At 40.4% G+C, this 17,853-nt stretch overlaps 1 protein-coding gene across 1 annotated transcript; it reads left to right on the forward strand.

The window, feature by feature from the left end:
• The first annotated feature begins 846 nt into the window (after positions 1-846).
• On the forward strand, positions 847-17,547 carry Fbxo4 (F-box protein 4). The gene is made up of 7 exons (XM_042261496.2): positions 847-1,124; positions 2,516-2,751; positions 4,576-4,796; positions 8,182-8,257; positions 8,366-8,541; positions 13,207-13,382; positions 17,213-17,547. The coding sequence occupies exons 1-7, from the start codon at positions 942-944 to the stop codon at positions 17,300-17,302; spliced, it is 1,158 nt and encodes a 385-aa protein (XP_042117430.2). The 5' UTR covers positions 847-941; the 3' UTR covers positions 17,303-17,547.
• Positions 17,548-17,853: the final 306 nt, after the last annotated feature.

The following is a 17,853-nucleotide window of genomic DNA, read 5'->3' on the forward strand; positions in this document are numbered from 1 at the left end:
AGGGAAAATAACAACTCTTATGTAAGCAAGATAAGCGTGACCATGGCCAGAGACTGTATTCAAGTTACCTTGAAGGGCACACTGAGTTGTGGAAGCAGTTACCATGAACCGACAGCCACAGAACAAAGGCCGTACATCAAATACATTTACCACCTACACTGATGGAGGCATTGTGTAGACAACCTAGATAAAATTGGGTAAATCTTTTCTGATTTCAGATGTTACACTGTTTATGTTAAGATAGTTAAAGGGGCTGGCGAGATGGTGGCTCAGCAGGAACCTGCACGTTCATGCAAATACCCACATACATCTAGTTAACCTTAAAACATTTGTAAGGGCTAGATGCTTGCTAAGCTTACTAACCACAAGTTTTACCTAATATTCCTGAAGAGGTTAGTCCTGTAAACACAGAGCTTGCAGGTAAAGGGCTATTTAAAGGACTGTGTGCACTATCTTTACTACAGATGTAGCTTCTTGGAGAACTTTAATTCCACGGACTCCTGATAGTATCCACAGGCTCAGTTTTTTACCAAGCTCTAAGAAAGCGGTAAACTGGTGATTCCAAAACACAGATGCGCACACAGAGCCCACTTACAACTAATTCTTACTATGGGGAAGCAAGTGTCATTAGGCCCGCCCAAGATCACAGAAAAGGGTGGCTACTCAACAAGCCCTCCCCCCTAGGTCCTTGCAGTGAGTAGAGCCCGGGACCGAAAGAAGGTACAGTCTGGGGTAGGGGGTGGGGCGGGAGGGGACAGTCATTCCCGCAGCGGTAAGAGAGTGAGTGGGTGAGCCATGGTTGACGCGGACCTCGGCCCGGAACCGCGCCCAGTAGGCCAGCCCCGGGTCTGCCCAGCGCAGCGAGCGGGCGGGCGCAGGCGGAGACGGAGGCCGAGCGGTCGGGAAGCCGGTGCGTCCGGCTGTGTCGCGCGGCCACGGCCATGGCTGGAAGCGAGCCCCGCGGAGCCGGCTCCCCGCCGCCCGCCAGCGACTGGAGCCGCCTGGAGGCCGCCATCCTGAGCGGCTGGAGGACCTTCTGGCATGCGGTGGGCAAGGAGCGGGCGGCGCGGGCGGCGCCCCGGGAGGAGGCGGCGGAGGAGGCCAGCGCACTGACGCGGCTGCCGGTGAGCCGAGACCGCAGGGCCGCGCACAGCCCCCTCCCCCGGGCCTGGGCCGCAGGGCGGCCACTTCCGGGTGTGTGCTGGCCTGGAAGGAGAGTGGCCAGCGTCGTCCTGACACGGACTCAGCGCGTCCCCCCTCCCGGCCAGCCAAGGCCGCCCCATAACCCACACTAGTGACCAGCACGACTGTCAGTCGGCCCAGTAGGATTTCTGGAAAAGTGGCTAAGGAAAGGGGCGAGCTTGGGAAAGTAGTCTCAGTGTATTCATTCATTCCAGTTAGGGGATCGCCTGGAGCAAGCAAGTCTGCTATGTCCTAAACAACAAAACTGCCACGTAGTTGAAAATAAACGAAACTGAAAATAACCTCAAGTTAGAACAGGTCACAAAGAGAGTGCATGTTATTTGAAGTTTCAGAGAAAGATCAGAAAATGAAGGGATTAGACATTGTTGGTTATAACAGTTCTTTTATCTCAGTTGAATTACTGGTACATCCCACTGACATTCATTCCAAATGAAAACACTCCAAGTTTCTCTCCTGTGTCCTTTGAAATGGATTAATAGACTATATAGAGAAATTCAGATGACAGATTGACACGCTTTCATTTGATCATAGTAGTAAAATCAGAAAAAATTTCCACTAGATACACTTTTTTTTTGAGGAAAAAATTATTGATTAAGTGATATATCAAAATATCTACGGGAAGAAAAATACAGAAGTGATTATCTTGCTTGAAAAGTAGGAACACAGAGTCTTGAGCTTTCAAGAATGTTTCATATGTGTTAGGAATTAAAATGTTGAGTTTTGACTATTCTCTGAAGGAAAGTAAAGTAAAATAAACTTAAGTAGTATAAAGAGTGACTGTTAATAAAGTTGTATTGGGGTCAGAGCTATTAGCAAGCCATAGGAAAGCAGGGCAGTGGTGGCATATGCTTGTAATCCCAGCACTTGGTAGGCAGAGCTAGGTAAGTCTCTGTGTGTTCAGGGATAGAGCCAGAATTGGATACACACGCCTTTAATCTCAATACCAACCATAGAAAACCTGGATGTCTATACAGACAGGCCGTGATGAGGTGGTCATGTAGTTGAGTTTACAACCAATGAGAAGGCAGAACAGAAACTCTATATAAAGACTTTAACACAGGAAGTAGCTCTGGTTCGGAGAGGTAGGACCACCGCAGGAGGAAAGGTAAGGTTTTAGCTCTTAGCTCTGACCTCTTGGCTTTCTTCTTGCATTAGTTCTGTGTTTCTTATTTAATAAGATGGTTGATTACATCTACAAGTGACTCATTTAGTTGACCTTTAGTATAGCAATTCTTTGTGGATTATCTAAGTTATCACCAGTCTTCCAAGACAAATTATTCCTTTTTCTTCTTGTCACGTGTTTCTGTTTCAGATCGATGTACAGCTGTATATTTTGTCATTTCTCTCTCCCCATGATCTGTGCCAGTTGGGAAGTACAGATCGGTACTGGAATAAAACCGTAAGAGACCCAATTCTCTGGAGGTATTTTCTGTTGCGGGACCTCCCTGCTTGGTCTTCCGTTGACTGGAAGTCACTTCCAGATCTAGAGATCTTAAAAAAGCCCATATCTGAGGTCACCGACAGCAAGTGTTTTGATTACATGGAGGTGTAAGTATCAATTTCTGTGAATTAACAAGAGATCCTAAGTTTTACACCAAATAGTCCACATTAGTTTTGATTCTGCTACAAATTTGTTGCATGGAATTTGTCTGAATGGCCCCTGGATAAAATGATGGGTAGAGCTAATTGACTTTTTTCATAAGACCCTTACAGCTTTAACCCTTTGTTATTTTCCTGTTGTGACTGACTAGTTTTCAATTCATTATATGTGGTACAATAGGCAAGAAAGTAGACATATTTCTTAACATTCTCATAACCTTTCTAATATTTCCCATTTTGTTAAATTGTAATGCCTTTTCATAATCAGAAGGAATGTCCAGAGATCAGAAAACAATTCTTTTTGGTAGGGAAACAAACTATTTTTGAGAATCCAAGAAATAAGATCTTGTTATCCCCTCAAAACCTTGTTGTTTCTTGAGTGTCATGCACATGAGAAAGTTATTTTCATTGAACAAATGCTGCATATTGGATTCTATGGGGATCTGTTCTGTGTATGTTAACTCCTGTACTTGTTTAATGTAAAGATTTTATCTTTGTGTTAAGGATGTAGAAGTTCAGAAAGGATATATGATTTTCATATGGCATAGCGTATAAGGGACTGTTCAATACTATCATGTTCCCTCAGAATGTGTCACTGTATGTAGGTAAAACCTACTTTATTGTGAACCCCACATTTAAAGCATAATAAAAAAATCAAGAGAACCTTGATCTTTGGGTAAGAATTGTTGTACTATGCTAGATTCAGTAGCTACATTTATAATTTTTCCACCTGCATTTTATTTGTTACTCAGCCTTTCTAATCCAGATCTTATTACGTCAGGTAATATGGGATGACTAGATCAAAATGTACCATGATCTTTATAGATAATCTCAAAAGACTTTTCTCTTTTTTTAAATTACTCTTACTTATTATTTGTTGTATGTATGTATGGGTGGGCACACACATGCCATGGTACATATGGAGGTCAGAGGACAATCTTTGGGGTCCATTCTCTCCTTCCATCATATGGGTCCCTGGGATCAAACTCATGTCATCAGGCTTGGCCACACTGACCTGCTGAGCCGTCATATTTTCTTCCACGTGGTTTTTATTTTGCTAATTTTCAATGATGTATATTTGGGCCTCCCTGTGTATTTATTTATGTAATAGTTTGAATGAACTGTTGAATTGGAGAGTACTAAAAAAGTATTAAAGAAGTTTGATATTAGTGGCTTTAGTAATATTTTAAATTTCCTGGGATTTAATGCTAAGTATCTGTAGCCTATCTTAATTATGGGGATTCTTAATCTTAACATTATTGACATTTTGGAGCAGTTGTGGGGGACTGTCCTGGAAATTGTAGGATGTACGGTGACATCTCTGGTTCTACTAAGTTGATGCCGGTGGCACAGCCCCTCTTCCCCAGATGTGAAAATAAAATTGTTCAGACGTTGCCACATACTCTAGGATGAGGGGTAAAATCTTTCTCAGAAAGAGAACAGTTACTAGTCTATGCAATTAGTTTCAACTGTTCAAACAAATATTGCTGTTTCATGAGAGAAACTAAATAAAAGATATGAGCATAAAGAACGTCTTCCCTGGGGAGGGTCCTGCAGCTTCATGATCACTCCCACTCTCTATCACTTGGTGGTTTTCCTTGTCATGGCACTCTGCGTACATGTTACAATGGTGTATTTATCAACTGTCTGGGAGGGGCGAAACCATACTCTTTATATTACTGTGTCTTGCAAGGACTCCATAAATGATATATTCTCAAATGAAGAAGTCAAATGTTTTCTATCTTATTGTCTAATTGTGGCAATTTTATGCAGTTATAAAATGTGCTGTCCACATACGAGAAGAGCCCTGAAAGCCAGCCGTCCTATGTACGGAGCTGTCACCTCTTTTTTACACTCATTGATCATTCAGAATGAACCCCGATTTGCTATGTTTGGACCAGGTTTGGAAGAACTGAATACATCTTTGGTGTTGAGTTTGATGTCTTCTGAGGAACTTTGCCCAACTGCTGGTTTGCCTCATAGACAGATTGATGGTAATTTTCATGCTAATATACAATATGTTTTTAAATTAAATCTTGTAGTGAAATACAGAAATTGGTGGATGAACTCCCTGCTCCCACTAAATGGGAAAAAAATTAATATAAGAAGTATGTTTGTTCTTAATTTCTCAAATTTGTATAATTTAGAATTTAATATGCTAAAATACATTATTATATTTTAGCAGTGTATATCATGTTTACCATATGAAAAACTTACCAAGGAAAACCCCTGAACACCTATTTGCAAATTATTTTATATATGTTGGGATTTTTGAAAAAGAATTATATTATTGCATCTCTATAGAAAAAAACAAAAACAACCCACAAGACAGCGTGTGACCTTTTGGTAAGGTGGGAAAGTATCATAAATATGAGTACTGATACACAATGTAAAATGTGCTTTACTCATGATACAGCATAGATACAGAGATGCAGAACAAGTCTTGGTCTTCCATGACGACAATGGCTCTAAGTGAGGATACAGACAGGTATTTAGGTAATTGGAATGTGACCAGTTGGTTTTTGAATAGAAAGATAAGAACCAAAGAAGGCTGCTCATTGAAGATGATGCCTGCTAAGACTCTTGAGTATTAGTAGCTGTATCCCCTTAAAAGGGGAAGGATAAAAGCACAGCGTTCTGGAGTGTCTATAAACCTAGCAAGAGTGGAGCTGGGTAAACATCACCACCACATGGGATGCATGAGTATGTGGGAGCTGTTGAAGAAGTTTCCACAGGGGGTTGAGATGATGAAGATTTCATTTTAGAAAGCTTATTCCAGCTCCTGAGTAAGAACTCTTTAGAGGAGCCTAAAGAAGCTGCTATAATCTATGATTTAAAAACATGAAAGGGGGTCATTGGATGGAAACGAATGAACATCAAGGATGAAAGTTGATGCAATGAATAAGGATTTTGTAATGAGGATAACAGATTTCTGCCTTGTGGTTTCTGTTGGGTTTAAAGTTGTTCACTAGGGTAAGGACTCACCAGAGAAGAATGGCGTTTGTGGTTACTGTTTTTGGTGCCAAGAGCTAGGGGTCTTGTCAGTTTTATTTTTACTAGTGTCTGTAATGCCAGACACATCATAGGTTCCACACTATGGTGGTCTGAATGGGAATGTGCTCCATAGTCTCATATATTTATGTACTTGGCCCCCAGTTGGTAGAACTCTTTGGTAAGGATTAAGAGGCGTGGCCTTTTTAGAGGAGGTGCATCACTAAGGGAGGGCTTTGAGGTTTCAAAAGCTCACATACCATTCCCAGTTAGCCCTCCCTCTGCGTGTTTGTGTCTCAAATGTAAGCTCTCAGCTACTGCTAAGCCTGCCTGCTGCCTGTTGCTATGACCATCTCCAGGATGGTCAAGTGGTCAAGGACTTTAACCCTCTGGAGTCACGAGCTCCAAATTAAGTGCTGTCTTTTATAAGTTGCCTTAGTCATGGCATTTTGTCTCACATACACACACACACACACACACACACACACACACACACACACACACGGTAAATAAATGGATTGTGTGTCCAGGTCAGAAGATCAAGAACCAGAGAAATTAACATTTGGGAGTCATAAGCAGTTCAGGTCCACACGGAGTTGGAAGTTTAGGAGGATGGAGAGAAAGATAGTGAGCGGCATGCTGAAATCTCCGTAGGGGAGGGGATGAGGATGGGTGACAAAGCTGAGGACAGAGAGACCGCTCCCCAGCTGCTTGGTGTGTTTCTTGGATGGAACTATTCCAGATGGTTCTTGAGTAATGGTTTAGACAAGTCATTGGGAGTAGAGAGATCAGCCCACTTCTTCACTGTAGGGTATAAGGAAATAAGCAGTTCTGATAACTGAGAGAAGTATTACCTAAGGCAGGCCAGTTTCAGGCAAGGACTCATAGTAGAAGCAACGATTCAGGACAAGCCAGAAGATATGAGGAAATTTGATAATGACGAAATGGTAATTACGTTCTTCTTACAGAGACTTAAGTGATTACTGGAAAAAGTCTACAAGGTCAGAGAAGAATACGGGTTGCATAATAAGTTGGGCCCAGGTTAGACATGTTTTGAAAGAATAATCTTTGGAAATTAAACTGATCTAAACAAACGGCAGAAACATTTGGTTCTGTTTCCATGTGCTTTCTGTGGACTAACGTAACCGAAGGAGCAGAGGATCATGTGGTTTGGGATAGTTATGGTTTCCGTGCCCACAAGTCCAAATCTACACATGTGATACTTAGAATGGTGACATAAGATGACATGACATAGCTTATTTAAGTAGAATTTGAGAATTAGGGGAATGAAAGACTGGAGTTCTCTCTAATGAGGTAAGTGGGGTCAGACTATATTGATTTGTTTGTATATCTGGAGGTCTATGGCTTTGTAGAGAAGAGAAACACTTAGATATGTATCATTAGGCAGTGTGTCTGCTGCTGCAAGAAAGACTAGTTAAAGCAAGAGGATTTAGAGGACTGGTTAGATTCCAGATTTTTAATTGGTACTCAAAGGAGAATAGCCATGGAGAGAAGTGAACAGATCTGAGGGGACATTTGTATAGCAAGAACTAGAGTGATGGAATCAAGGATGTTTCCTGGAGACCAAAAAAAGACATTAATCATGAACAAAACCACCACCACCACCACCACCACCACCACCACCACCACCAACAACAACAACAACAACAACAACAACAACAAAACAGAAGAGGCCAAGAAAAGGACAGCAGCAGTGTTGGTGACTCAGACACAAAGGAGTAAGAAGCCAATATTAGCAATCTAAGGATATCACAAATTAGATCTCAGGCAATCCTGGAAGCAACCCCTAAGAGGTATAGATTATTTCTTTTTTTGTGTTGAAACAGTCTCACAAATAAGTGACTGTCCTGACAAGCTTAGGATTCTAATCCACATCACTCTAGTTTTTCAAATTTCAGCATCTGCAGTTCTGGCTCCATTTCTAAGGTATTTCTAATGCCGCACCACATGTTTAGGAACAGTTTTTCATAGGGGAAGAAGAGGCCCTCAATAAATATATACATGGATTATAAGACCAGTGGAGGTTGGAAGCATAAAATAAGGAAAGGAGTCAACATTGAGGATAAATAGAAGTAGTTACCATGCCCTGGCTGCTACTGTGATGTTTGTAATGATGACTGAAGACTGATGAGCCAAGCTGTACTTAATTCTCTATCTGTGTTTGTGCTGCCTTGTGAATCAGAGTTCACAAGTCCACACAACTTTTTTGTCCTCATCACAAGTATTGCATTTTATTCCACAGTTGCATGTAACTTGGTTGTTTTTTTTTCTTTGCCCTTTTCGATTGCACTGCATAATTTTTCAGTGGAATTTTTTTTTTTATGTTTTTATGATTGGCTTGTTTGTATAACTGACTTTCTTGTGTAGGTATTGGATCTGGAGTCAATTTCCAGCTGAGCAATCAACATAAATTCAACATCCTTATATTATATTCGACTACCAGGTAAGGCTGCCTGCTCAGTGGACTGCCTGAAATATCAGCAGGGGAACATTTTAGTGGGATGGAACCTGTTTAATGTCTTTTTCTTATGTTTACATTTTTTTCTTGCAGAAAGGAAAGAGACAGGGCAAGGGAAGAGCATACAAGTACAGTTAACAAGATGTTCAGCCTACAGCGTGAAGGAGATGAACACCAAGGAAGCCGCTACAGTGTGATTCCACAAATTCAGAAGGTGTGTGAAGTTGTAGATGGCTTCATCTATGTGGCAAATGCCGAAGCTCACAAACGTAAGCACTCTTTTCTTTCTTCTTCAAGGTGCTATGACTTCATTCTTTGCAAAATAAATAATCCTGTCGTTACAGCACCATAGTAAGAGAAGAGTTAGATTTTACCACTGTGACTTTATGGGTGCTACTGTCACTGGTGTTTTCAAACCTTGTACATGGGGACTACATGGGGACATCCTAGCTTGCCACATTGTGATCCATAGATCTGGCCTTTTATCCTGGCCTTTTTTTTTTTTTTTTTTTTTTTTGTGATATATATTTTTTATTTTACAATACCATTCAGTTCTACATATCAGCCATGGGTTCCCCTATTCTCCCCCCTCCCACGCCCTCCCCTTACCCCCAGCCCACCCTCCATTCCCACCTCCTCCAGGACAAGTCCTCCCCCGAGGACTGTGATCAACTTGGTAGACTCAGTCCAGGGAGGTCCAGTCCCTTCCTCCCAGACTAAGCCAAGTGTCCCTGCATAAGTTCCTGGTTTCAAACAGCCAACTCATGGAATGAGCACAGGACTTGGTCCCACTGCCTAGATGCCTCCCAAACTGATCAAGCCAATCAACTGTCTCACCTATTCAGAGGGCCTGATCCAGCTGGGAGCCCCTCAGCCTTTGGTTCATAGTTCATGTGTTTCCATTCATTTGGCTATTTTTTTTCAATAATTGAGTAAAACTGAAATTTATTATAAGCCACAGTCATCCTAGGGACCTCCATGCTATATATATAGCTCTATGGTTCTATGGGTTGTGGTCTGATTGTTCATTTTATATCTAGAATCCACCAATGAGTGAGTACATACCATAACTGTCTTTCTGGGTTTGGGTTACCTCACTCAGGATGATTTTTTCTAGTTCCATCCATTTGCCTGCAAATTTCATGCTTTCATTGTTTTTCTCTGCTGAGTAGTACTCCATTGTGTATATGTACCACATTTTTTTCATCCATTCTTCCGTTGATGGGCATCTAGGTTGTTTCCAGGTTCTGGCTATTACAAATAGTGCTGCTATGAACATAGCTGAGCATGTATCTTTATGGTATGTATCAGCATTTTTTGGGTATATGCCCAAGAGTGGGATGGCTGGGTCTTGAGATAGTTCGATTCCTAATTTTCTGAGAAACCGCCATACTGATTTCCACAGTGGTTGTACAAGTTTACATTCCCACCAACAGTGGAGGAGTGTTCCCTTTGCTCCACATCCTCTCCAACATTGGTTGTCATTGGTGTTTTTGATCTTAGCCATTCTAACAGGTGTAAGGTGGTATCTCAGAGTCGTTTTGATTTGCATTTCTCTGATGATTAAGGATGTTGAGCATTTCTTTAAATGTCTTTCAGCCATTTGTAGTTCTTGTTTTGTGAATTCTCTGTTTAGCTCTTTAGCCCATTTTTTAATTGGACTGTTCAGTGCTTTGATGTCTAGTTTCTTGAGTTCTTTATATATTGTGGAGATCAATCCTCTGTCAGATGTGGGGTTGGTGAAGATCTTTTCCCAATCTGTTGGCTGTCTTTTTGTCTTATTGACTGTGTCTTTTGCCCTGCAAAAGCTTCTCAGTTTTGAGAGGTCCCATTTATTAATGGTTGTGCTCAGGGTTTGTGCTGTCGGTGTTTTATTTAGGAAATGGTCTCCAGTGCCAATGCGTTCAAGAGTGCTTCCTATCTTCTTTTCTATTAAGTTTAGTGTAACTGGATTTATGTTTAGGTCTTTGATCCACTTGGACTTGAGTTTTGTGCATGGTGACAGATATGGATCTATTTGTAATCTTTTACATATTGACATCCAGTTATGCCAGCACCATTTGTTGAAGATACTTTCTTTGTTCCATTGTATAGTTTTGGCTCCTTTGTCAAAAACCAGGTGTTCATATGTGCATGGATTAATGTCAGGGTCTTCAATTCGATTCCATTGGTCCGTATGTCGGTTTTTATACCAGTACCAAGCTGTTTTTATTACTATAGCTCTATAGTAGAGTTTGAGGTCCGGGGATATCCGGTTTTTATAAGCACCACGGAGTCCTGATATCTATAGCCATATTTTTGTATAGTTCTACATTTTAAAAACTACTGATGCTTTCTCTGTCTCTGATATATTCAAATAATTTATGTAGGTAACTGAAAATGCATTGGTTTGTTCTATCCATACTGGAGAGAGGTGTGGGGATAGGATGTTAGTTGAGTTGGTTAAAGTTAATTAAATCAGTGAATTGATAATATACTCCATATACTCTGAATAATTATCACTGACAATATTGTTTTGGTGGTGACATTGCTATATCATTGGACCATGAACAAGTATTATAATTTCCTCCGAATCCTTTGTGTACAAGGTAGAATATAAATATACGATAAATGATTTATTATGCATATTAAATGATATATTGTGCACGTTGCTTATATATAATATATACAATACATATATCATAGTTATTTAATGTGTTGATTTTAATTTACAATGAATTTATTTTTCTAGCAATCTGTTAAGTCCTGGAGGCAATTACACTTCAAAATCCTGGATAAATTATTCATAAGAAAATAATAAATTATTATGTTATTATAGGACTGTAAAAGGAAAAATTAATAGCAAAATAAAAGGTAGATTGATTTGTTCAACCAGTAGTTGGTGAGTTACCAATAGTTGCAGAGGTCAAACCCTGTATTTGCTGGTGGAGATAAGACTGAGAGCAAAAACTGATAGAGAACTCACTTTCATCTAGTCTCCCATGTTGATCCCAATAGCCCCCTGTAAAATGGGCAGAAAAAGTAGGGTATTAGCCTAGGTCATAACTGAGGCCTCAGACTCAATCCCAAGCATGATGGATAAAAATAAATTAATTAATTAAAACATAGGATACAAAAATAATCTATATGTACTTACGGAATTTTTTCCATGGAACTCTGCTAGGTTTTCATTAAAAGTTTAGTGGTAGGACAGGCGCCCTCTGAGTCCTTTGGGAAAGAGGCATGTGTTAAATGGCTGCTATGCGGGTGAGAGGGGCCCTGTTTTCTATATCATTTTCTCAGATGAAGCCATAGCTTTCTGTCAACAGTGATAGGATGAGAAATCCCTCTGCCTCTTATTCCACCAGAGACCGACTGCTCCTGAGCAAAGGGTAGAAACCAAAGCTCTTTGTCTGAGCACAGAGGTAGGAACAGCAAGTACTCTTTTGTTTTCTGATTCTGTGGAGGGAAGGATGTTTTCACAGAAGACCTTTCTATCAATACAGGGCAGAATTCAGTAGTCATGCTTGGACACCAAGAATGCTTCCACAATTCATGCTTAGGTGTGGTTGATATATTGTGTATCCTAATAAACTTATCTGAGGGTCAGAGAACAGAATAGCCACTAGATTAGACATAGAGGGCAGAAAATGATGGTACGCATGCCCTTAATCCTATCACTTGGGAGGCAGAGGTCCATTTGGATCTCTATGAATTCAAGGACACACTAGGAACAGAGCCAGATGTGGTGGCACACACCTTTAATCCCAGCACTTGAGATCTCCTGTCTTTGCTTGGGAAAGACATACAACTTTAATCCCAGGAAGTGATGGCAGGAAGCAGGTAGATAAGGCGAGAGGATGGGGAACTAGAGGCTTTTTAATCTTTTAGGCTTTTGAGCAGCAATTCAGCTAAGATCCATTCAGGTGAGGACTCAGATGCTTTCAGTTTGAGGAAACAGAATCAGTTGAGGAATTGACGAGGTGAGGTTGGCTGTGGCATGTTCTGTTTCTCTGATCTTTCAGAATTCACCCCAATACCTGGCTCCCCTGAGTTTTTTTTTATTTAATAAGACCGTTTAGAAATTCATGTTACACTTAGGGGCATATCATCCTAAGACTGAAGCTGGTGTGTAAAAACAGCCTGGACCTCACTACATAGCCTGGGCTGGCCTGGAATTCATGGCATATATTCTGCCTCATCCTCCTGATTGCTGGTATGACAAGTGTAATCTATCATACCTAGCTGCAGAGAGAATTTGAATTCTCTGTGTTGGCATTAACTTTAGCAACAGAGGCCAAACCCACCAATGACAGACTACTTTGACTCCAACCAATGTATTAATGGCCCAACAGTCAAAGGAACATGCCTGCTTCTAAAAGTCGGTCCTCTTTACCTCTGTCTCCAATTGCTTTTCTAAATAAAATGCTTAGCATTAAATCTAAAAGTTCTGAGACAGAAAAAGGAACAGTGGCTTATATCTGTAGGCCAAGCTTTTTGGGAGGCTGATATAGGGGAATGGCTTGGGAATTTTGTTTACCACATGCTGTCAGTGATCTGGATCCTCCAGTAAAAAGGCAGAGGTAAAAAAATCTGGATGAAAAAAAATAGAGCCAATTTTATGCTCAGATATTGGAAGTAAGGCCTTTGAAAGAAAGAGTAATCAGACAGTTGATGAATGTGTAAGAGAAAACTATCATGTCATAGAAAGTTACTTTAAACGATCGGGACACCTGAATGTTCTTGTGACTATATTTTTTTATGTCATCATCAAAATTTCTACTTTTGAAAGTGAGTTTAATACAATTTTGTGGGAGATTTAGCAATAAAGGCAGTTTATCGTGTTTAAATCCTGGTAAAAATTTTAATTCCTTTGTGTGCTGTTTTTAACTATAATTATTTTTAGAGTAATTATAAGTAATGTAAATTACAAATTTTAACTTTAAATTCCTTAGGACATGAATGGCAAGATGAATTTTCTCGTATTATGGCCATGACTGATCCAGCTTTTGGATCATCAGGAAGACCAATGCTGGTTTTATCTTGTATTTCTCAAGCAGATGTAAAAAGAATGCCCTGTTTTTATTTAGCTCATGAGCTGCGTCTTAATCTTCTAAACCACCCATGGATGGTAAGGTCCTAACTGCTCTGGTAACAAAGAATTTATTTTAGTGAACTTTCTATTGTATGTATTTATTTATATATGTGCACATGTATGTTTGCATGTATGTGTGTTTGTGAGCTTTCTTTTATGGTAACAAAATACCTAAGACAATAACTTAAAAAGAAAAGAAGGCATATTTTCTCTCAGTTTATGTTTTGGTTCATGATCAGTTGACCCTCTTGATTTTGAGCCTGTGGCAAGGTGGATTATCATACTGTAAACATGATAGAGGAAACTTCTGTCTTGGAACAAAAGGGGAAGAGAAAGAGGAAGGGGCTGAGATCACAAGATGACCTTCAAGGAACATCCCAAGTGACCTCCCAGAAGTCACCACTTCTTGAAAATTTCACCACTCCCTAACAGCAGTGTGGGGTAGGGACCAGGCCTGTGACACACAGAACTTTAGGGAACACTAATTGGAACGACAGCATTTGTTTTCGAAATGAACTACTACCCTAAAGTGAATTTTAAGGGCTTGACTGATGGCTGGGAATTTGGATGGTCATCTGTTCCCTACTCACCCCTCCTATGGTAGGAACAGTAAGACAGTAACTGGGGGTAGTTTTAAGGACCCCACTCTCATGGTTTTCTCATCACCAATGTGTATGCTTTAAGAATCTTAGGATGAGTAGCATTTCCCATGTAAAAATACAGATCATTGGGGCTAAGGATGTTGCTCAGTGGTGAAGTACCTACCCAACAGGCAGGAGACTCAAGGGTTTGGTTTCCAACACCCCTGAAAATGTACATCTCATGGGTTAGTGCTTTAAATTTTATTTGTATAATAAAACCTTTTTCTCAAATGATAGCTGACATGAAACTCCATAGATAAATTGTTTCTAATAGTCTCTATTGGTCTATTGTGTTTTTATTTGCATCTTCCTTCATTGTTATTATTATTATTATTATTATTATTATTACTTTTAGACAGGGCCTCTCTATGTAGCTCTGGCTATCCTGGTATTTGCTATGTAGGTCAGGCTGGTCTTGAACTCACAGATATCTACCTGCCTCTGCCTCCCAAGTGCTGGGGTTAAAGATTTTTCTTTTTTTCCCTATCTACCTAAAGGTTTGTTGATTTTGTTTAAATTTCAGAAAACCAACTGTTTATCTTTTAAATCATTGTTTCATTTATTTCTACTGTTTTCTTGGTTGTTTCTTTCCATCTCATAATATGGTGTTTGTTTTGCTCTAATTTCCCTAAACCCCTGAGATACATCATTAGCATGTTTATTTGAAATCTTATTTATTTACTGGGGCTTGGGCCCAAAATATGCCCCTTCCCCTGTGTGTGTGTGTGTGTGTGTGTGTGTGTAGCTTAAGTTTTTCTGTGTCCCGCCTGGCCCGCAGTCAGGACAAATCTTTCCCACTTGCATCCCCCAAGTAAACACACAGAGGCTTATATTAATTAAAACTGTTTGGCCATTTGCTCAGGCTTATTACTGACTAGCTCTTACACTTAAATTTATCCAAAATTCTTATCTATGTTTAGCCACATGGCTTGGTACCTTTTCTCAGTTCTACCTTGTCATCTTGCTTCCTCTGTGTCTGGCTGGTGACTCCTGACTCAGCCTTCCTGTTCCCAGAATTCTCTTCTCTGCTTGTCCCGCCTATACTTCCTGCCTGGCTACTGGCCAATCAGCATTTTATTTATTTACCAATCACAGCAACACATTCACAGCATACAGAGCAATATCCACAGCATGTGTGTGTGTGTGTGTGTGTGTGTGTGTGTGTGTGTGTGTGTGTGTGTGTGTGTATTTTAATGTAGGTACTTCTTGCTCTGATTTGCCTTTTTGTACTGTGTTTGCTATATCCCATATGTTTGGTGTATTCTTTTGTAGGTAGATGTTTCTCTCCCTCCCGCCAGTTCCCAAATAACCAACACAGAGGCTTACATTAAATATAAGTGTTGGGGTGATAGCTCAGACTTGTTACTAGCTAATATATTTTATTCCTGCTGACAATCTCCCCACCCCCATGGCTAGTCCTGTTCACAGGGCCAGTGATAACAACCTATTTTTTTCTTCTAACAACCAGTCTTCTCCACTTCCTGGAGAAACAGATTCCTGAGGTCTCCAGGATGGCAGTTATCCAAATGCTTCTTCACCCCCACCTTCCACTGAGCATGAGCCCATAGATTTCAACTCCCCCCCCCCACATTGTTCTATGCCAGCAGGAAGTAACTAGACTTGAACCAGGAAGTAGCTAGACTTGAACCCATGCCCATATATCCAAAAAGGTTGGAATGTTTATCTAAGAACTCTGCTTCAGCCCCTCCTCTCTTTCTCCAGACCCTGCCCTCAGAAAGCGGCTCTTCCCCTCGGAGCTACTCAAGACCATGCCTACAGGGTATTTAAACTGCCTCCTGGAGAATGGCCATGTGGTTGTGTCTCCCCCACCTCCCCAACGTTTTTGCCCAATAAGCTTGATCTTTTATTTTTAATTAGGCTTGATTTGGATTACTGCATTGGCAGAGAGACTTAATATCAGGGTACAGAAACCTTTCACTTAAATTCATCCATATTTTTTATCTCTGCTTCGCCACACAGCTCCTGGCTTGTTACCTCATTTTCTACATGTTTTGTTTCCTAGGCAGCTGGCTGGCATCTCTTCATCTGCTCTCCTTCTTCCAAGCATTCTCGGTTTGATTGTCCTGCCTAACTTTCTGCCTAGTTACTGACCTGTCAGCTTTTTTATTAGACAATGAGAAATAAAAGTTTTGCACTCTATGCCAATGTAGCAATCCAAATCAGACCAAATTAGAAAAAAATAACAAAAAACAGTTTAATGTGTAAAGCATTCCCGGGTGATTCTCCAGCCCCCAGGAGAGGAGACAGGGATGAGAGACTGGAAAACCACTTGTCTGTTTTCTGGGATGCAGCTTAAATACCCTGTGGGAGTGGTGCTGAGCATCTCTGGGGAAGGAGTCCTGTTTGGCGGGCTTTGAAGGGGCTGGGTTTGGGGAAAGAGATGGGGGAGGGGAGCTGAGGTGGATCTTCTACCAGAGCATTCCAGACTTTTGGGTATATGGATGCCAGGGTGCCATGGGCTGAGGTGAACCTTCCACCAGAACAGAGAGTAATTCATATTCACAGTGTACAGAAAGATTGTTCCACAGCATTGTTTCCCATTTTTATTTGTCCTTCTAATTTATCCAATGACCCATTGTTTGTTTAGTAGCATGCTACATCTATGTATTTGTCCATTTCTAGTTTGTTGTTGTTGTTATTCCTAGTTTTATTCTACCTTTAATCATAAAAATACATATTTTTTTTAACTTAATTGTTTTTATTGTTGAAGATTTTGTGGTCTAAAATAATGTGTATTCTAGAGAATGTTCCAATATATGATGAAAACCAAGTGTATATTCTGTAGTTTTTAGATAAAAGTTCTCTAAATGTCTGTCAGATCCATGCGACTCTGGTCAGCTCTGCAGTATCTCTCACATTTTTTAGTTGGCCAGTTAGGTTCATTAAAAAGTGTTTTAGTTTTTAAAGTGGATCCTTTGGAGGAATTGTTTTCCAGGATGTACAAGAAGCCTGTTCCTCCCATTTCCAGAGCTGAGTTCTGAGAAATAAGACTAACACTAACATGGTTAGAAGACACAAGAGAAGATCACTTATTTACAGGATTGTGCCCGGTGATAGCACTCGAAAAACGTACTCAGTCTTTGTGCCGGTCATTTTATTTTAGCTAATATTGTTTAGCTCAAAAACAAAATAATGCCTAGAGAAACGTGTCTCTCACTAAGCTTCTGCTTTGAACTGACAGCATCCTCTCTCACCTGCTCACAGGTCCAGGATATAGAGGCTGAAACTCTGACTGGTTTCTTGAATGGCATTGAGTGGATTCTTGAGGAAGTGGAATCTAAACATGCAAAATGATGTTCCTTTTGGACATTCAGAAGCCTCAGGGCATGACGTGGTGTGTGTTTCCCGTCATCCATCCTGTGCCTGCATTTCTGTAGCAGGGCTTACTCAGGACAGCTATAGTTGCCGTGATCCTGACTCTCGACCATAATCAGTTGCAAGTTTCAATCATACTACCTTTCCCCAAAATGAACTCTCACATTTTTGATAACTTTTATAGTTTCTGTCTTTTTGAAAATATTAAATTCTGTGAAACAAAAGTTTGTGATTCTCTCATTCCTTGTGGTTTCTCTTTTTTTGCCAACAAGTTTGCCCTGATGGGAAATAGTCAACCTGCTTAGCTTAGGATATTTTCAGGGGACTCACTAATTGGCTATCAGAAAGGAGTTTTTAATCTGTTCTCAATACTAGTTATACTAGTTATGAAAATTTCAATAGAACTGCATTAATATTATGGCCTAAACCTTTGTTCTTTTTTGAGAGACTAGAAAGAATATTATGTTATATCCGATACTGCTTCAGTGCAAATGAGTTTTTCCTGGAAGTTGTCATGTTCAAATAATTTT

The sequence above is a fragment of the Peromyscus maniculatus genome, chromosome 15 (genome assembly GCF_049852395.1).
Source record: "Peromyscus maniculatus bairdii isolate BWxNUB_F1_BW_parent chromosome 15, HU_Pman_BW_mat_3.1, whole genome shotgun sequence".
Lineage (NCBI taxonomy): Eukaryota > Metazoa > Chordata > Mammalia > Rodentia > Cricetidae > Peromyscus > Peromyscus maniculatus.